General features: G+C 39.8%; 1 protein-coding gene across 1 annotated transcript in view; it reads left to right on the top strand.

Annotated features, from left to right (window-relative positions):
* The window catches only part of Sorcs3 (sortilin related VPS10 domain containing receptor 3), a 593,715-nt gene that overhangs the window by 524,795 nt on the left and 49,827 nt on the right, over positions 1–19,093 (top strand). Inside the window, exons 15-16 of the mRNA XM_021151815.2 lie at positions 10,922–11,039; positions 12,357–12,490. Of these exons, the coding sequence (XP_021007474.1) occupies positions 10,922–11,039; positions 12,357–12,490 (252 nt within the window). The remainder of the gene's footprint in view (positions 1–10,921; positions 11,040–12,356; positions 12,491–19,093) is intronic.

The raw sequence follows: 19,093 nt of genomic DNA on the forward strand, positions 1-19,093 counted from the left end.
TCCCTCCCTCCTTCCTTCCTTCCTTCCTTCCTTCCTTCCTTCCTTCCTTCCTTCCTCCAAATGTGCTTTCAGGTTTATGAATTCCATGGTTTTTCTTCCTTTTTTGCAAACAGGCTATTTAGAGCTGGAGGTAAGAGCTCCCACCTCTACCCAAGCCTGTGCACCACACTGTGCAGTCCAATGGCCGCTAATGAGTAACCAAACACTTCAAAACACTGCTGGGAAAGTGTTTGTGAACAATGGGGACCACTGTGTGTTCTTTGTTTCTGTCATTTGCTTGCTGTGGTGCATTCTTGGTTAACTCCTTTAGTTTCCTTCAATCTCAGTTTCCTCTTCTGTTAAATAAATGAGGTAATCCACACAAAGTGCTTATCATATTCCAAATGTTCAATAAATCTTCCTTTTTGTTGGCATAATTACTGTTATTTGGTTGAACTTTGCTGATTATTCAGGGTTCTCAAACTCTCACACAAGAGATTATACATATATATATTGGTGTACTATATGCCTCCTAAATTCTTAGACATCTAACCAAATAGATACTTTAATCACAATTATCATACCATAATTGCTATGTATTTGTGTACATCTCTGTGTGGCTACACATGTAGAGGAATATACATGGAGGTCAGAAGACAACTTTAGATGGAAATCCTTCCAGTGCTATCCACATACTGTTTTGAGACAAGGTCTCTGGTCAAAAACTTAACAAGCATGCTATGTAGGTTGACCAGCAAGCCCCAGGGATCCTTTGCCTCTGCACTTATGGGATTTTTAGTGAATTCTACCATGCCCAGATGTTTTTATATGTGGGCTGAGGATCTAAATCAGGGCCTCATACTTGCATGGCAAGCAATGATGCTAGTTCTTCTACCTTTATAGAGACTTAGATAAATCCCTAGAGGAGTTTGAAAAAACTATCTTAGATAGAGGAAAAACAAGCTAAGGAAGTTATGCTTCCCTTGGTCAAGGACATAGGAATATAATAGGTACAAGGTAGTGAAAGGTTCTACAACACACAAAGATACATGGAGACTAATATTCAGAGGCTCAAGTTAATAAGTTTGCATGAGGTTTGTGACTAGGTCATGTGCAGTATCTATCTTGGGAGTCTCCTACATAGAGATTGAATTTGTGGATAGAAATGAGATTAGTGATCACTGTTTTGATCAAGAAATCAAAGGGAATTTACATGTAGCTTGTGAATATGGGAGATTTATAAAAGTCCCAACAAAGGACAAAGAATCTGTCTAGTGCTAACAGAGAAGACTGAGTTGAGGACCGGGTCTCTCCTGAAAGATTTCTAGCCTGATAGAGAAATCATTGAGTAAATAACAGAGGAAGTCTAAATCAATTTCAGAGTTTCTCAGAATATTGGGAATAAATCTACCTCCAGACCCTGCTACACCACTCCTGGGCTTATACTCAAACGAAGCTCCACCATACCATGAGGACACATGTTCAATCATGTTCATGGCATCTTTATTTGTAATACCCAGAAAATGGAGACAACCTAGATGTTCCTTAACCAAAGAATAAATAAAGACAACATGGTGCATTTACACAATGGTTCATTACTCAGCACTTAAAAACAAAGGCACCAGAAATGAGTAGGCAAAAGGATGGAAATAGAAAAGATCATCCTGAGTGAGGTAACCCAGACCCAGAAAGACAAACACGGTATGCACTTGCTTATAAGTAGAGATTAATTACAAAGTCCAGGATAAGTATACTATAAGCCACAGACCCAAAGAAGCTAAGTGACAAGGAGGATCCAAGTAGACATCCTTGAATTTCACTTAAAGGAGGAAATAGATTAGACATTGGGGTAAATGGAAGGAAGAAACTGGGTGGTGGGTGATGGGAACAGAAAGAATGAAGTTGGAGGAGCATGGAGGGAGGGAAAACTGATAGACAACTAAATTGGACAGGGGAAATCTCTGGGACCAGCTAGAAACTCAGGACAACAGAAACTCCCAGGAATCTATGAAGGTGACCCTAGCTAAGACTCCTAGCAAATGGGAGATATGGAACTTGAACCACCATCTCTTATAACCAGGCAAGATTTCCAATGGAGTGATTGTGAAGACAACTCAGCCACAAAAGCTTAGACCCACAATTTGTCTTGCCTACAGGATGTATAAGGGTAGGGGATGGATCAGAATGTGAGGGCAAGCCCAGCCAATGACTGGCTCAGCTTGAGACCCATGCCATGAAAGGGAGCCCACCCCACTAGTGATGGTATTCTGCTCTATGTGCAAACCAGAGAGCATAAATGTTGTCAGAGGGACTTCACCCAGAAACATTGGACATTGTGTGGAGCTTGGGAGATCCCATGGAAGACAGTGAAGAAAGATGAGGGAGCCAGAGGGATCAAAGACACTACAGGAAAACCTACAGAGTCAACTAACAATGGGGCCTATTGGATACTGAACTGCCAATCAGAGAACATGAAATGAGAGAGCCCTAAGCCCCTCTGCACAAACGTAGCAGTTGTGCAGCTGGATCTTCATGGGGGACTCCTAAAGGAGGATGAAGGACCTGACTCTGTCTACATTGCCTGACTTTGGATCCCTTTTTCTAACTGTACTGCTTTGTCTAATCTCAGTGGACTGGTCAAGGATGTGCCTAGTCTTGTTGAGGCTTAATATGCCAGGGCTGGTTGATGCCTGAGGGAGGCCTCCCTTATTCTGGGAAGAAGGGGAAGTTGGGTGGATGGCGGTGTGGAGGGGTGAGAGGGAGGGACTGGGAGGAGAGGAGGGAGGAAAAGCTACAATCAAGATGTAAAGTGGAATAAATAACTTAATCAATAAAAAAAGAAAAGAAAATTACAGAGTTGGAATTACCCTTCATGTTTTGTTTAATGTGCTACTCAGGCAAATAAAAGTGGGATTTAGTGGGCAGAAGAGTTTATAATGAAGATGAAGATTCTTTTGAAAGAAAAAGATGTCCTGCTGTAAATCAGTGAGTTCAATTCAGAGGTCTCCCAAAAGTCACTCCAGTTAAGTTCCCAAGTATTATCTCTGAAAGGAAATTCTTTTATTTGAACATTTCTAGGCACTTTTGGTGATAACTTCTTGTTTTCCTTTGTGGCCAACCACTGTCTTAAAACTTCTCTCAGTTTCTATAACTATGAATAAAAGCCCTTTTAACCAGAGATCCAAATGTACCAAACGCCTATGCAGGGGAGAAGCAGGTGACTCAGAACTTTTCTCCAGGAAAGAGGTAAACATCTTTATAGAACCTACTTCTCTAATTACATTTACTGTGGCATTGTTTCCATCTAAATTATAGCAATTATATACCCTGATCCCATTTGAAATCATTTAATTAATGAGTAGCTAACTCCCAGTGTGTTTGGAATTCTAATGAAGTCTTTTCTTTTTGTGAGTCACCTCCCTCCTCAAATTAATCACCCTTTTCCCTTCAGAAAGGCTTACTCCGTCTGGATGGTGGATTGAACAAAGTGTGTTACTTAATGTCCCAGGAAACTACATTTGTTATAGAAACACTAACACAGTCTAGGATGATCAGAGGTGGAGTAGCTTCTACGCCTGCTCCTCCAAAGATTGCTTTAATTCTTCTAAATCTCAAGGGACATTGAACTCAATCACATTCCTTGACCCAGAAATAAAAGGAGATAAAGCTATGGTAGCAGTTATTGAAAAATGTGATTGATTTTGTGTGATTAATGCTATTCATTAATCAACCAAGGACTGTATTAATTTAGTACCTGTTGTATAAAAGAAGTACTTGTGAATGCAAAGATGGATGACTATAATAGGTAGATAAATCCACTGATCAGAAGTTTACCAGGAGATGGCCAAGTTGTGTGTCTAGAGATATACACAAAGACTGGAAGGAAATACATTCTCAGAAGTCATCTTCAGAGACCCATATTCTGGGTCCCATCATTTTGAGTTTAGTCCACTGAACAAGAGTCATCTTTTAAAAGAAGGTTGAAGAATTCAGTAAGGGATTTGTTCAAGTTCATCTAGTTAATTGCAAGGCAAAGGAATATTAGGAAAAATCAGTCCTTCTAATATCTCTGCAAAGCACAGACAGCAAAGCACAGGGCTATCTGTGACCAGTGTCTTGTTAGCAGTGTAGACATTAGGCCGGGCAAAAGTTTATAACAAAGATTATGCTGGTCTCTTAGGTTCATAGAGCCCAAGATGAATCTGAAGTAGAGAGACAAACACATGAAAAAAATGCATGTGGCAAGGTAAAAAAGAAAACGGGAGTAATAAATTTTAATTGATTTTCTCCCCGAAAATCCATATAATGAGAAATGGCTCGGAGGATTCATTTATTTTGTTCCTGTGGTTAGGAGAACTTCCTTGGGAAACCAAAGGGCAGGCCACCTCTTTCCAGGCAGTCATCTATATTTATGTATGAGATGTCTAGTATTTTCAAGGTTCAGTATGAAGGAAAAAAAAAAAGACAGATTCCCACATTTGGGGATAGTGCATTCTTTGGAAAACAGATTGTGAGTCAAGGCTATTGAAGCATTTGAGGAAACATTCGACTTAAACCTTAGGTGAATCTGTAGAAATTCTATCAATGAAAAGAAAGGTGATGGAAATGCACCTTTGTTGTCTATAGGATTTTGAGAGCTAAGACTGTATTAGTTAGTATGTTTCTTTGAGTTAAGAAAAGAAACAAGATGACAAGGAGCTGGCAAGGTGGTGCACCAGGTGAAGGAGCTGGCCACCAAATATGGTGACCTAAGACTGAACCCTACATCATAGAAGGGGAGAGCCGACTTTTGCAAGTTGCTTGCTCACAGGGGCACAAATGCAAGTACATGTATGCACACACACACACACATACACACACACGCCATGGTAATAATATAATGATAATAAAATATTAATAATAAATAATGATATAATTATATTAGTGATGTATACTAATAATTAATAAATAACTAAAACAACAGCAATTTAAAAGGTATTTTTATAAAGAAGTAAATAATACAATTCTGAAGAAGGGGTCCCAAAATGGTTTGTTGTGACAACTGTAAGGAAGAGATATCCTCTTGGTAGCAGTGAATTTAGCCAAGCTGGAAACTGAAAAAATTTTCAGGTTTAGGACTCAAGGGGAAGAGTGAAGCAGATTAACTTTAGGCAGGAAGATCTTTTTAAAAACTGTAAAATTGAAAACAAAATTTTAATACAAGTTATTTGGTCATGTTTTTCTTCTTCTCTAAGTCCTCCAACTTCTCTACCCCAGCTTTCTGTTCTTTCTGTTTCTCTCTTACTTTCTCTTTAAAAAGCAAATAATGCATAGACAGACAGACAGACAGACAGACAGACAGACAGACAGACAACACAGAGTAATCACAATCAGGACCACACAGCAGGATGGAAGTCCCTGTTTATATGTTTCAGAGGAATGGAAGGTCATGTGCTACCTGATGGCTGTCTAGGCCACAACACATGCTGTCAGGTTGTCTTTGGACTAGCTGTGAGGACAGGAAGGGCAGGAGTATAAATAAACAATTTACTTTAGTTCAGGAAACCAAATTAATCTAGTTTGGGGCATTATCATAATTCAACCAAGATGGAGGAGCTTCATAAGATGAGGAAAGAGCAGCTCTTCTTGCAAAAGTCTTGAAAATTAGTTTCACATTGCAGGATCCCCATGTTCCTCCAGTCGACCCCACAATCTATTTCCCATGCCTTATCCAACAACAAGTATTGCTAGGAACTGCTCTTTCCTATAGAAGACAAATACATCCATAAGGCATCCCTAACCTTTAAAAGTTTCTATTTAGTTAAACAAACAAACAAACAAACAAACAACCTTGAGTGAAAATGCAAAATGTAAAAGTAGACCATGTAGAAGCCCTGGAAGGCCTCTGTCACCGGAGCTACTTTCCTGCAACCCTGGTTTGTAGGCACATGAAGTAGTAGTACAGATTAAGCATTTGCTGATAATAAATCAAGAAGAAAATTATTTTAATACAATTCTTTGATACACATATAATTTTACCACTTATAAAGATGAAAACAAATCTGCCTACTAATGAGATGGAGATGGGGCTTGTTTTACATGAAGAATTAAATCTTCACTGAAATTTTGTACACTGCAGGATGCAGAAGGCATTTCTATACCTTCAGCAGTTTCCAGAGTTCGGTAGTCTGCTTTTATAATCCTCAAGGCTGAGAATGTTATTTCACATAAATACGTAAAACTAAATGTCAGAAGTACATTGAGGGCTATTTCTGAAACTGTTGGAAATTTTGTCATAAACCCAAGCAAAAATTCAGTTTTCAAATTTTTATGAAACTCTTTAGTAACTGAAACCCAATGGTAATATCTAAAATCAGAGTCTATCAAGATATAACCCATAGATAAACTAACTTGATACGGATGTGCCGAGAAATAATTGTAAAAAATTAAAAGTCTTTGTTTTTTGTTTTTTTTTTGTTTTTGTTTGTTTTTGTTTTTGTTTGTTTTTTGTTTGTTTTTGTTTTTGTTTGTTTTTTGTTTGTTTGTTAACTAATGTGTTATGCTGTTGCAAGGTCAGAAAACTCTGTGCAGTAAAAGCACTTCAGTTGATGATGGCTAATAGATGCAAATCTGGACTGAGGTGTTTGGGGCAGCAGAGCTGCAGTGCTACTGCATAGTGGGATGGCACTTTCAGTACAAAGAGTGCCCATTGTATGTTCAGAACCAAGGCTGCAGGGCAGATGCCTTCAGAAAGACCTTGGGTTCACTAAAATTTCGATTCTGCATTAACTTCTAGTTATCACCCACTCAGAAGTCTTTTGCTGCTGCCAACTCATTCATGAGCCTTAGATTCAGGACTGTGACCCCGTGTGGAGTTGTGAAAGTCTGAGGGTATTTTTAGAATATTTGTTTTTAAAACTACAATGCAATGGCATAATTTCCCTTCTTCCCTTGGCTGCCTCCAGTTTCCCCCATGCATCCCGTTGCTTCCTATATAATTCATGGTCTCCTTTAAAAGCTATTATCTATTGTTCAAAGTGTGGTTCGAGGACAGCATTGTCAACATCAGGGACATCAGCGAAATGCAGATATTTAGGCACCCAGAATGTGCTAATGAGAACCTTGGTAGTCAACCTTCTCATAGGCTGTGTGCTTGGACCAATGTCAGTTCCTATTCAGCATCAATCCTAGGAAATGATAAAGCCCCACTTGCAGCCTCATGGTCACTAACTACTGTACCCTTTGACCTTTGACTGTTTGTTAAGAGTCACCTCACACATTAAAAACTTTCTTCCTTAGAATGCCAAAGTATTTCTTCTCCCTTTTCCCAAGACGTATCTGGAATTACACCAGTTTCAGTACAAACATAGGAGATGACTATGAATCCTGTTGCCAGCAATGTTAGTGTCCTATGGCTTCTGTAACAAACTATACACAAGATGGCTTCAAAAACAGTATCTATTATTTCACAATGCTGGAAGCATTTCAAAATCGAAGGATTTTTCAGGGGAACTCACTCTTCGTGTCTTTCTTTCTTTCTTTCTTTCTTTCTTTCTTTCTTCCTTCCTTCCTTCCTTCCTTCCTTCCTTCCTTCCTTCCTTNCTTTCTTTCTTTCTTTCTTTCTTTCTTTCTTTCTTTCTTTCTTTCTTTCTTTCTTTCTTTCTTTCTTTCTTTCCTTCTTTCTTTCTCTTTTTTCAAAGCCACAAGATCTTACTGCCCCATCCTTATGCATAGTATGGGATCCATATAGGAATTTTCCTACTAATATATCATGTGCTTTGACTGTTTTCATCCCAGCTTCCCTTTATGATGACGCTAGGTGTATCTTAGCCTGCTTACCCCCAGTTTATACTTCTGTCTTCACAGGACCTCTGCACTTCCCTGCCAGTCTTCATTACCTGTTACAGAATACTTCCCACTGATTTTAAGGTCTATCTCAGCAAGGTCCATCTCAGTCCAAGATGCTCTTATCTTATTGTAGTTGACTTAAGTCTGCAAGCTCCTTCTCCCAAGTGAAGTTTCATCATAGCTTCAAGGATGAGGACATGTTCATATCCTATTGAAGACCATCATTCAATCCAGCCTATTGTATTTCTCACTCCTTTTCAATAATACCTAAACTTTGGCAACTACAGAGATCTTTGGATGGTCTGATAAAAGACATTATTTACACAGAAATACATATTTATGTCAAAATAAATATGTGATTTTTTTAAAAGTTTAGATTATTCAATAGCAGTCTATGTGTTAGCTGAAGTTGATTCTTTTAACATAGTCTTGGTCCTTTTAAAATGACAACAACTTACAGTAATTGTGATTTTTCCTTGTGATAAGGCTAGGGTGTTGCCTCTTTTGTTCTTAGGTAACACACACAATCTTATTAATTTATTTCTGGATTATCTAAAGTATTATTTTTGTGAAATAATCACTTACATTGGCCACATGCTTATTGGTAGAAACCCTGTAACGGCTGCTATTATATACCCTCAGCTGTCTGAAGCTAATATCTGTTATCCAGTCTTTATGCTGGTACCAGAAGGGGGAGTTGATTTTACTCCCTATTACAGCTTATCTTACTAAACTCTACCTGTCTGTAGACTGTCAGAACCTACTGGGTCCTGATTCTACCATGAAGCGTATTGATTGTTATTTCTAGCTGCGTGTCATCAGAAAGTTAGGTTTCTATAGATAAGCATTATTTTCATGTCTTTAAGCCATTTAATAAGAATGATCAATAAGGAAAAGCACACAACAGAACCTTGCCAGCTGACTACCCATTCCTCCTTCCTCTTGGTTTCAATACATTAATTAGATGTTGTTCAGCCACATCACCTTATTAGCAGCTGGCTCACGTTTTTAAAATTTTTCTTCAAAGCTGCTCTGCAGACCCTGTCACCTGCCTTGTTGACATCCAGGTAAATTATGTACTTTGTATTTTCTTCTTTCTGTCTAGTAATCTTCGTAGAGAAATGAATAGGATTAATTTGACATGATGTATGTTGTTAGCCATGAAATAACTGTTTAGAGTAAGGAGAAGGATTTGCCTTAACATGACTAGCATCCTGATACTCAGTTATTTCCAAGCAAGGAGGGCTTAATGCAGAGAACAGGGTGTGAATGGGGAGGATCTTGATATCTAAGCAGAGGAGAAAAGAGATATTTGTCAAAATCATCTTCAATATTTTAGTGTTTTACTGATCCAGTTATTAATTTAGCTCTCTTATTGCCAAGCAAGTAGAACCTTTTCATAAGTGGTAGTTGTTTTGTTAAAATTTTAATGGTCCTGATGTGGTGGCATATTCCTATAGTTCCAGGAGGTAGAGGAAGTAAAATCAGGAGTTCAAGGCTGTTCTCGGATACATGGATTGCCGTTAGTCTGAGGTACATGAGTCCCTGCCTCAGAAACAAACAAACAAAAAACTCAAAATATACATATATAAAAAAGTAAGTGTTATAACCTGCACCCTCTGAATAGATTCAGAACCACATAATGGGAATACCTTGTTGGATGACATGATGTCTCTGTATTATTGGGTTTACACACTAATGTATTTAGCAAGAGCAAAAAAGACAAAGACATAGAAATGTCAGGAAAATACACAGTATTAGCTATTTATGTGGACTATTCTAGGCTCAAAACTTCTAGACTTTCAAACCAAGCTAAGGTTTAAAAAAATAAAAAAGACAAGCAGTCTTGATAGAGCATAGCCCTCAGTTTCTCCCTCAAAGTCTGTTTAATCTTTTAGATAAGGCTGTAAACTTTTCATTTAATTTTTATCTGATAATACATTCAAAGCTGTTTCCGAAGATTTCTTTTAAGTTAGATGATCTACAAAACCAATCTTATTTTTTCCCCACATTTTACAATGTGTCGTAGTCTTCACCGCCCTCCTGCAAGCATCTTCATCTTCCAGAAAGTCAAAGGAAACATCCCAAGGATAAGACCATTGGTTATCAGGATAAGGATGTCTAAGTGAGGGCAGGGGAGAGTGCACGGCTGGTAATGTGACTGAAGCTTGCTTAAGTGGATGGATGGCCTCCAGTTCTTTGAAAGACTTCACTTGTTCTGAGCTCCCAGCATGACCGGCCTCACCTCCTCTCCATCAGAGTGATAGATGTCTTGCACTATAATCTCATGACATCCCACCCTAGTGGAGAATTGATGGTCAGTCTTTTTTTTTTTTTTTCATTTTTTTCTAGAATGATTGATCATTCATATTTATAGGCCTATCAACAACTGGGCTTTACAAAGGTCAGTATTGATTATCTGGACCACTCAGATGGCATTCTTCATTACTATACATAAATATGACTTTCTTTTATTGGAATGCTATGACTTTTCAAGGAAGGCAGTTAAAAGAATAAGCATTCACATGAGTTATATAGTGGGAATTTCAATTAAAATACACATAGATGGTCACAGGATTTTAGCATTGGTAGGCTCATAGTTAGGTAAATATATTTTACTATTTCTAGTATATGCAACTATGTAGACATGCATGTGAACAAGCACACACATTCTCTCTCTGTCACACACACACACACACACAAATTCTTTTATAGATGAGGAAACGATGCCCATCCCTGGACATGAGTAGAAAAACTACTAGTCCTGACCTCAAGTAGACAAAGTCCATAGAAAGAAATGTAAAATCTCTGGAATACAAAATGCAAAGAATGGCTTCATGTGGGTGGTAGATTATTTGAAAGCTTTCTATAGAGCACACACAGTAATTTTGCAATAAAAATGAGTGGTCCTAACCTACCGTGATTGACAGCCACTTGGCTGGAGTAGTGAACCCCCTGGGCATTGAATGGTGAAATCAATCTCTTAAGGACATCACTTTGGAGGGATAAAACAAGTCTAGGTTGTCCGGATAGCCCCCTCTGGTGTCTGCTTTCTCACTCACTCACGTTGGGCTTGTTTTTCACATCCTTTCCCTCACTTTCCCCCAACAATTAGAGTATTTGGCCACTTCAGCCTGCGCTCCGAATGGCAGTTGGTGAAAGTGGACTACAAGTCTATCTTCAGCCGGCGCTGTACCAAGGAGGACTTTGAGACTTGGCACCTGCTCAATCAGGTACCCCCTACTGTGGGATATGCTGTCCTCTCTAGCAGTATAGCTACTACCATCTGGGTTAAGTCTTTTGTGATCTGATTATCTTAGGACAGAGAGTAGGTATGTCGCTTGAACATGTGGATGTGACTATGAGGGAGGTAATTTTAAATATCCAGGCCCAACAGGGGTAGATAACATACATCCCAGGACTGTAATGAGTACATACTCATTAGGTCACAGAACATCCTGGAGGGGAAGGTTTGGTAGTAAAGTAGGATGTCACATCAATTGGCAGAGAAGTGAGTACCAGACAGTTAGGAAGGAAGATAGTATGCTTATCTGTCCTGTCCTTTTGGAAGGTCAGAGCGTGTCTCAGGACAGCTTGGAGTCAGGGTCCTAAAGTACCTGGAAAAGGGATAGTGAGACAAGATGCATGGTGGATAGCTCTAGTGATTCAGATATTTGTCACCATGCAGAATAGGTAAAATTTCTCTATTTTTCCCAACCCTTGGGTCCTGACACTTTATACCATCTTTTATTCTTTTTGCCCTTGTCTAAGACTTACGACTCTAGTATAATCATTTATGAAAGTGAAGGGGGAGCAGAGAGAGAGAGAGAGAGACAGAGACAGAGACAGAGACAGAGACAGAGACAGAGACAGACAGACAGACACAGAGACAGAGACAGAGGCAGACACAGAGAGATTGATTATTAGAGATGTGCCCAACCTCAATTTTACTGTGAAGACAATATAAACAGTAAAAACAGTTACCAGGGGGCTGGTGAGATGGCTCAGTGGGTAAGAGCACCTGACTGCTCTTCTGAAGGTCCGGAGTTCAAATCCCAGCCACCACATGGTGGCTCACAACCATCCGTAAAGAGATCTGACTCCCTCTTCTGGAGTGTCTGAAGACAGCTACAGTGTACTTACATATAATAAATAAATAAATCTCAAAACAAAAAACAAACAAACAAACAAAGAAAACAGTTACCAGAACTTGTCTTCTCATTCCTTTAGCTGCCAAAGCCATTTGGATAATGATGTACTGGCCTGTAGAGTCTGAAGTGTTTGTGTTCTCCACAAAGTTGGAGAAGAAACAATATTACATAGATATGACAGATAAGATGTGTAGAGGGGTAGACCTGGGCCAGCCATCCATAGTGGTTCTTTCATTGTGCCATTAGCATCTTCGTCCTTGAAACTCCTGCATGGTTACTGGTTACTGAGAAATAAGATTGCTACACTGAGTACTAAAGGCAAGTCTTTTGTTGACCAACTAGCTGACTTCAACCCCTGTGTGTTTTATTGCCTGTCTCACTATGGGCTTTCTCTTTAAGGGAGAGCCTTGTGTCATGGGGGAAAGGAAAATATTCAAGAAACGCAAGCCAGGCGCTCAGTGTGCCCTTGGCAGAGAGTACTCTGGGTCGGTGGTGTCAGAACCCTGCGTCTGTGCGGACTGGGACTTCGAATGGTGAGTCCTTTGAAATTTCCTCTTGAGTTACAACTAGATCCTTAGTTGCTTGTGGGAACGGCTGGTGGAGTTAGGAACGTGAGACACAGATGCAGGATGTACATCTGTGGTTCTTAGATGATGGACCAGGCAGGAACTCTGCATCCCTGAAGGGGAGACTGGGGCACATTGATAGGGAATGGCAGTGCTCCTGTTCTGAGCAGCATTTCCAACAGCCTTTCCCTTATCTCCCCAATTGGATTAGATGGTCCTGGAAGGCTGGCGAAGGACACTGATGTGGCTTAGAGAGCTACTGTCCTAGGCAGTTACCTATATACATATTCTCTCAAATCTCACTCCTACCTGTGAGCATACTGTCTTCATTTCCTCCGATTTTTATTTTTATTTTTAACTTACATATAATATTTGCATACATTTACAGAACAGCATTCGTGCACATATATTGCAGTGCACATATAACACTGCAATGCTCATGTAGAAGTTACCAGCATCTCCATCTGCTTGCAAGTTGGTCAGTTCTTTGTGTAGGAATTCTTTGGACTCTTTTAGTTCTATACTACAATTCTGCCTCTAATGACAATGGAAAAGTGCAACACATGAACACACATGCACACACACATACACGTTTTAATATCTAATTTTTCCTACATCTGATGAGTCCCAAATATGAAAATTTCTAACCTCCAGCTTCCAGCTTCTTCCTCCTCTGGGAGATAAGTCTGTTTAATCGATATGACATGCATTTGGTTTTCTAAGAGAAATAGTATAGTTAGTGTGGTTGAAGGATCCTTTTTACTAGAAGCTAGTCCTGGCCCAGTTTCTCCAGTTTCAAGCAAACCCAGAGCCACTCATACAGTGGTTGAGATAGAAGTCCCAGGAGGGATTGGCCTCACTGCCTGTAGGTCCAGGCCATCAAGGAGCCCTTTCAGGTTCTGCCTCCAAAACACACTGCCCCTAAAAGCACTTCTCTCCCTTCTTATAGCTCTTATTACCACTCTAACTTCAATCTCCCAACAGTAACCCTAAAATCCTTGATGCATGTCTTCAGGCCTAGCTACTAGACCAGGTACCTTTTTTTTTTTAATTCCAAATCAGATCTTATTATTCCTGTACTTAAGTTGATGGATTCCTCTTTCCCTTAAGGTACTGTACTATTATAGGCCCTTTAGCCTGGTGTCCTTTTCTATCTAATCTACTTTTTTATTGATCTTCCTTCATTTGCTTTATTAAAGCCACACGACCAAATGCAGTCATTAATCCAAGCTCATTCTTGGGAGAAGGAATGGAGACTACAACGGTTTCCCTCAGGTTTCAGTGTGGCTGACACATTTTAGTCACTCGTGTTTCTTCGAAATGTTTAGCTTCTGCACAATGCTGGAAATGCCTTGTCCCATGTATATATCCCGCGCTCTCTAGCATACTACTCTACTTTTGTTCTGTTAATTCTCACCCTATGAAGTGATGGTGCTTTTAAAGGCTTTGCTATCATCTGTCTTTCCCCAGTAGAATATAAGTGTTACAAATGCAGGGGCTTTTGACCTCCCTCACTATTAAAATCCCAGTGCTGACTCCACAGTAAACCTTCAATAAAGAGCTGTGACGTGTTTCTGAGTGTTGTTTTTAAGAGAGTCAAAACCTCCCCAACTCTGGGAACGTGTGTCCCTCCCTCTGGCCTCAGGTAGATGCATGCTGCCTCTGTATTCAGTCAGAAGCTGAGGTTCCGTTTGATAATGTATATTGATTATACTGAGCTTGAAGGAACAGCTAGTGTTCAGACATCAGCTCCTAGACAAGGCAGGAGATGGGGCAGTGCCAGAGATGGGTTTGATGTTCTCTGTTACAGAATAGCTAAGTATACTGCAGTAGTCAGAGCCTCTAGTTCTACACAGCAGCCTCCTTCCACCCATCTCCACGTTATCTAGCTATGATCTAGATGCCACCTTTTCATTCCTGAATTCCTAGAATGCTAATGGATAACTGGAAGTTACTTGTGCAGGGTGATCATGCCTCCTCCCTATCCGTTCTTCATTCTTTCATAACCTGGCTTAGGTGAGATTCATTAAAGTAAGATGTACCAAATGGGATTTAAAATTTAACATCAGTGTCCCTTCTGTGTTAGAAGATCTTTGAAAGCAAGAATGTTTTCATGGCTGGAAAAAAATATTTTTTGTTAGGAACCACAGACCAGCATATAATCAGATCAAGTAGACATAGCAGTCTCCTTAGAAGTATAATGCAGACAATGTTTTTCCTACTTTCTCACTGCAGTAACAAGATGTCTGAAAGAAGGTACTATACAGAAGCTGTTATCAGGGCTCATCATCCTAAGCATGAATAGGCCCTGAGTCTCTGCACATAAGAGGAAGGCAGAAAATAGAAAGCAGACAAGAAGTCAGGCCGGGCTGTAAAGTTCTTAAAGCCTACCTCTAGTGACTCACTTTTTCCATAGAAGGTATACTTTCTAAAGTTGCCACTGCCTGCCAAAACATCACTACTAGCTTGGAACCAAATGTTTTAGCCCATGCGCCTATGTGACATTTCACATTCAAAGCATAATACATAGCAATGTATTCAGACCATGAATTTCAGAGTACCTCGACTCCTTCTCAGACAGAGTCCACTGAGGTCCACTCTGTTTGAGCATGCCGTACTACAGAGTCCACGGTGTTTCCTGAAGCCAAAGGATACTTTCCTACCCATTGCTAGAAGGACTGATGAGTAAGGTTAAAAAGTCTATAAAATAATATTTCTTTCCTTAAATGATTCTTTTTACTGGCCTGTATAAAAATCCCAACACTTGCATTCACAAGGTTTTATTCTGGGAAATTTTCATAATTTCTGTGCCTTTATTTCCTTGGCTTTGAAATAAAAATACATAACACGCCTCTCATCAGGTCCTAGGGAGAAATAAATGAATTAGTAAATGAATCGGGGTAGATCATTAATATAGATAAGGCGCTTACCCAAGCTGTTTACAACATAAACCTACAACATATGGTAGTTGTTGCAGCTGCTGGAGTTGTGAGCCGTACCCCAGAGTTTAAGTGATCTCCTAGGATTCATATCTCATAAATCAGAGCTGATAAGACCAAGTGAGCACTGTTTTCAAGGCTGTACCTCTGGGTATTATACAATTATTTTAATGCTAGTGACAATACTTAAAGTATTTTTTGAGCTCTTCTTTGGGGACTGTTGTCAGAATCTTAGTAAAACAGACTATATGGAAGAGGAGGGAACCCTTTCAAAGCCTTCCGAGGTTCTTGAATTTGTGCTGCTAGAGGTCTCACCCATATTCAAGATACTGTGATGTCTTCGGTATCTTCATCATTGCCATCAATGAGAAGCCAATGAGCAGTCTGTTCAGAAGTTACCTAACCATAGTTACGGAAGTGGTAGAGGCAGAGTCGAGGTTTACATGCAGGTATGGCTGAACCTTATCTTGCTGCTTCTGTGCCGTCTGTTGCTCAGGAAACCATGTAGGCCTCATTACTGGAGCTTTCTTTTCTCTTTGAGGAGGAATGGCGGGGGGGGGCTCTACATTTAGTTCCTCTCAAATTAAAGCTCATCTCCAAATGGCCCAAGCCGATTGCTCTAAGTGAAACTTAATATAGACTATTTCATTAACTCCAAAGACAATTTCAAATAAAAAAAAATTACTATTGCTAGTGGAATTGTAATAGGTATAAGGTCTCCAAGTAGACATTGTAAAATTATATATATATATATATATATATATATATATGATTTTTGCATTTCTATATCAATCATACCTTATATTAAAAAGAAGGCAGAAAACACTTGACATTGACACAGGAAGGACCTAGTTTTGATGCCTGGTCACCATTAAATAACAACAACAGAGGTCACGTGACCTAACTGTGTTCTTGTACTGTTTCTGTGTCTAGAAGCAGCAACTTTTGATGATGATCCTAGGATTATTAATAGTGGTTTTAGGGTAAATGTTTGAAATTGTTCTCAAGTATTAGTATTGGATTTAAGATAGTGTTTCGCCTCTCTTACTCTCTCACCCTCTTAATCTCTGTCCCTTCTCTTTGTGACCCCTTTCTCCCCTTCTACCTCCCCCGTCTCTCTCCACTTTCTGGCTGGCCTCCCCGCCCCACCCCAGTGTGTCTATCTGTGTGTCTCTATTCCCTTCCCAACTCCCCTTCTTACACCCTAAATAAACTCCATACAACAACAACAACAACAACAACAACAACAACAAAGATTCGGTTTTTACAGTTGAGGGAGACAGCTCAGCAGTTAGGGTATTTGTTTCTCTTGTAGAGGACTGGGGTTCAGTTCCCAGGCTCTGCATGGTGATTTACAAGCATCTGTCCCTCCAGTTTCAGGGCAACTGATGCTCTCTTCTGACCTCCGCAAGCACCAGGTGACTATACAGCACAGATGCATGAGTGCAAACAAAACACTAACACAAAGTCAAACAAAGTAAAGTAAAATACATTTTTTTTCATCGAGTCAAGTCTAGTTTGCCTTAGTCTTTAGTGTTAATCCTGGAGAGCAGGATGGGAGCCTGGTGTGATAGCCTGACTCCTAGGGTCCCCTTGTGTGAACTTAGAGAGGAAGGTATTTGCCAGGGATAAAACAGAAGCAGATGCACTTTTCTTATCTGTTCCTTTTGCTCACTCAACAGTAGCTTGGGTTGAGTACTTATTATGTGCCTAGTATTGTAATAGTCTTACAGGAATAATCTTAGTTTTCTTATCTAGCTTTAGGAAGAGTTAGGCACTTTATAGATGGAAACAGACACAGAGAGAGCTTCATTTGCTCAAGACAATAATATTCTAATTTCTGATTTAGAATGCCATGATAGTTTCTTCCATGTTTAGTATGAAGTCATATCCACAGGATGAGTTTATTCAGTGTAGAGGCAAAAGACAGAGAGGGAGGGATTTGGGGTGCCACATATAATTTCAGGTGTACCTACAGTCTGCATATGGAATATAAGTGAGCATGCTTTTTCTCTATAGTGGACAAGCTAAAGTATAAACAAGACAATAAACAATGTATAAAAAAGAATTACTGCCCCCAGAAAAATGACGTAACAGAAAATGAAAAAGAATATTACAAAGTATTGAGTTTTATGATCCAGTACTGAGTCTATTACCATAACTGCTAGTCACATGTGATTGTTTGCATTAAAATAAAATTAAATTAAGATGCAATTTCTTAGCTGCTCTGGTTAGTGGTTATCATAATGGAGCATAGCTGTATGAAATATTTTCACTGTAGAGGGTTCGGTTCAGCAGAGCTGGTGTTATCACTGGTGGGAAGGTGGTTAGAGCAAAGAGATCATTGGGCAAGTAGATCACGTGTAATTATGGATGGCTTCTCTCAGTGAGTGGTAATGGAGCTATCCCAATTAACTAAATCAAATAAGCACACCTTTAGGGAGGGGAGCAACAGACTGATTTAAACAGAGCAGATATATAAGCAGCCTGTTAGCAGGATGGATAAGGCAGATGGCCACCACCATGGAATTAGGTCAAAAGAAAGGCTTAAGGAATGGTTGTCTGGTTTTCTGAGTAATTTTTGCTAAAGATACAATGGTCTCATTTTCTATGGCTGTGTCTGGGTTCATTCTTTAGCCAGTGAGGATGGTGAATGTTATTCTTGTGGTAGCTGCTTCTGTTTTATGAGTGCTCCCACTGTGGCTGAGAAGAGCCACCTTATCCTAAGCCTACCCCAGTGCACCACAAGAATGGAATCGAAGCATCTGTCTGGCATACGTTTTACAATCTCAGCTGCTAGGTGGAGAAGTAGAGGGAGGATGGGGTCAGCAATACTGGTCTGGCCTATGCCTGGCTTGACATGCATGTAGACCTTTAAGCTTATTGGAAAGCGACCTTGGCTTCCTGACTGGTGGAGAGTTTCAGAATGGGGCTTAGCAGTTAACATTATATTATATTATATTATATTATATTATATTATATTATATTATTATTATATTAATTATTATTAATATTATAAAGTATTGAGTTAAGAACATACACCGTTCTTTCAGAGGAGCTGCTATTATTTTCTAGCACCCACATTGTGCAGCTCACAAACACATGCAACTCCATTCTAGGGGATCCAATGCTTCCACAAGCACTGCACTCGTGCACTTTCACACATGTGTGTGTACATCATGCACTCATGCATGCATGTGTTCATACACATACTTAAAAATAAAAGAAATGTTTTGTTTTGTTTGTTAAGTTTCAGAATATTCTTGCAGGGCAGAGTCCACCTTCTGATTAAGTGGTAACCCTTAGGACTAGGCTAATGTTAAACACAAATCAGCAGTCTTAATCACCACTATATGCCAGGAGTAGCTTGGTCAATGTCTGGCAACTCATTCATCTTCTTATGTTTCTTTACAGTCCAGAGCTGAGGGGATTGGATCTTTGAATCCATGCTGCAAACTGCCCTTCCTATAGTCTCCCTATCCCTGTCCCTGTCCCTGTCCCTGTCCCTGTCCCTGTCCCTGTCCCTGTCCCTGTCCCTGTCCCTGTCCCTGCCCCTCTCCCTCTCTCCCCCCTCTCTGTCTCTCTCTCTGTGTCTCTGTGTCTCTGTCTCTGTCTCTGTCTCTGTCTCTGT

The sequence above is a fragment of the Mus caroli genome, chromosome 19 (genome assembly GCF_900094665.2).
Source record: "Mus caroli chromosome 19, CAROLI_EIJ_v1.1, whole genome shotgun sequence".
Lineage (NCBI taxonomy): Eukaryota > Metazoa > Chordata > Mammalia > Rodentia > Muridae > Mus > Mus caroli.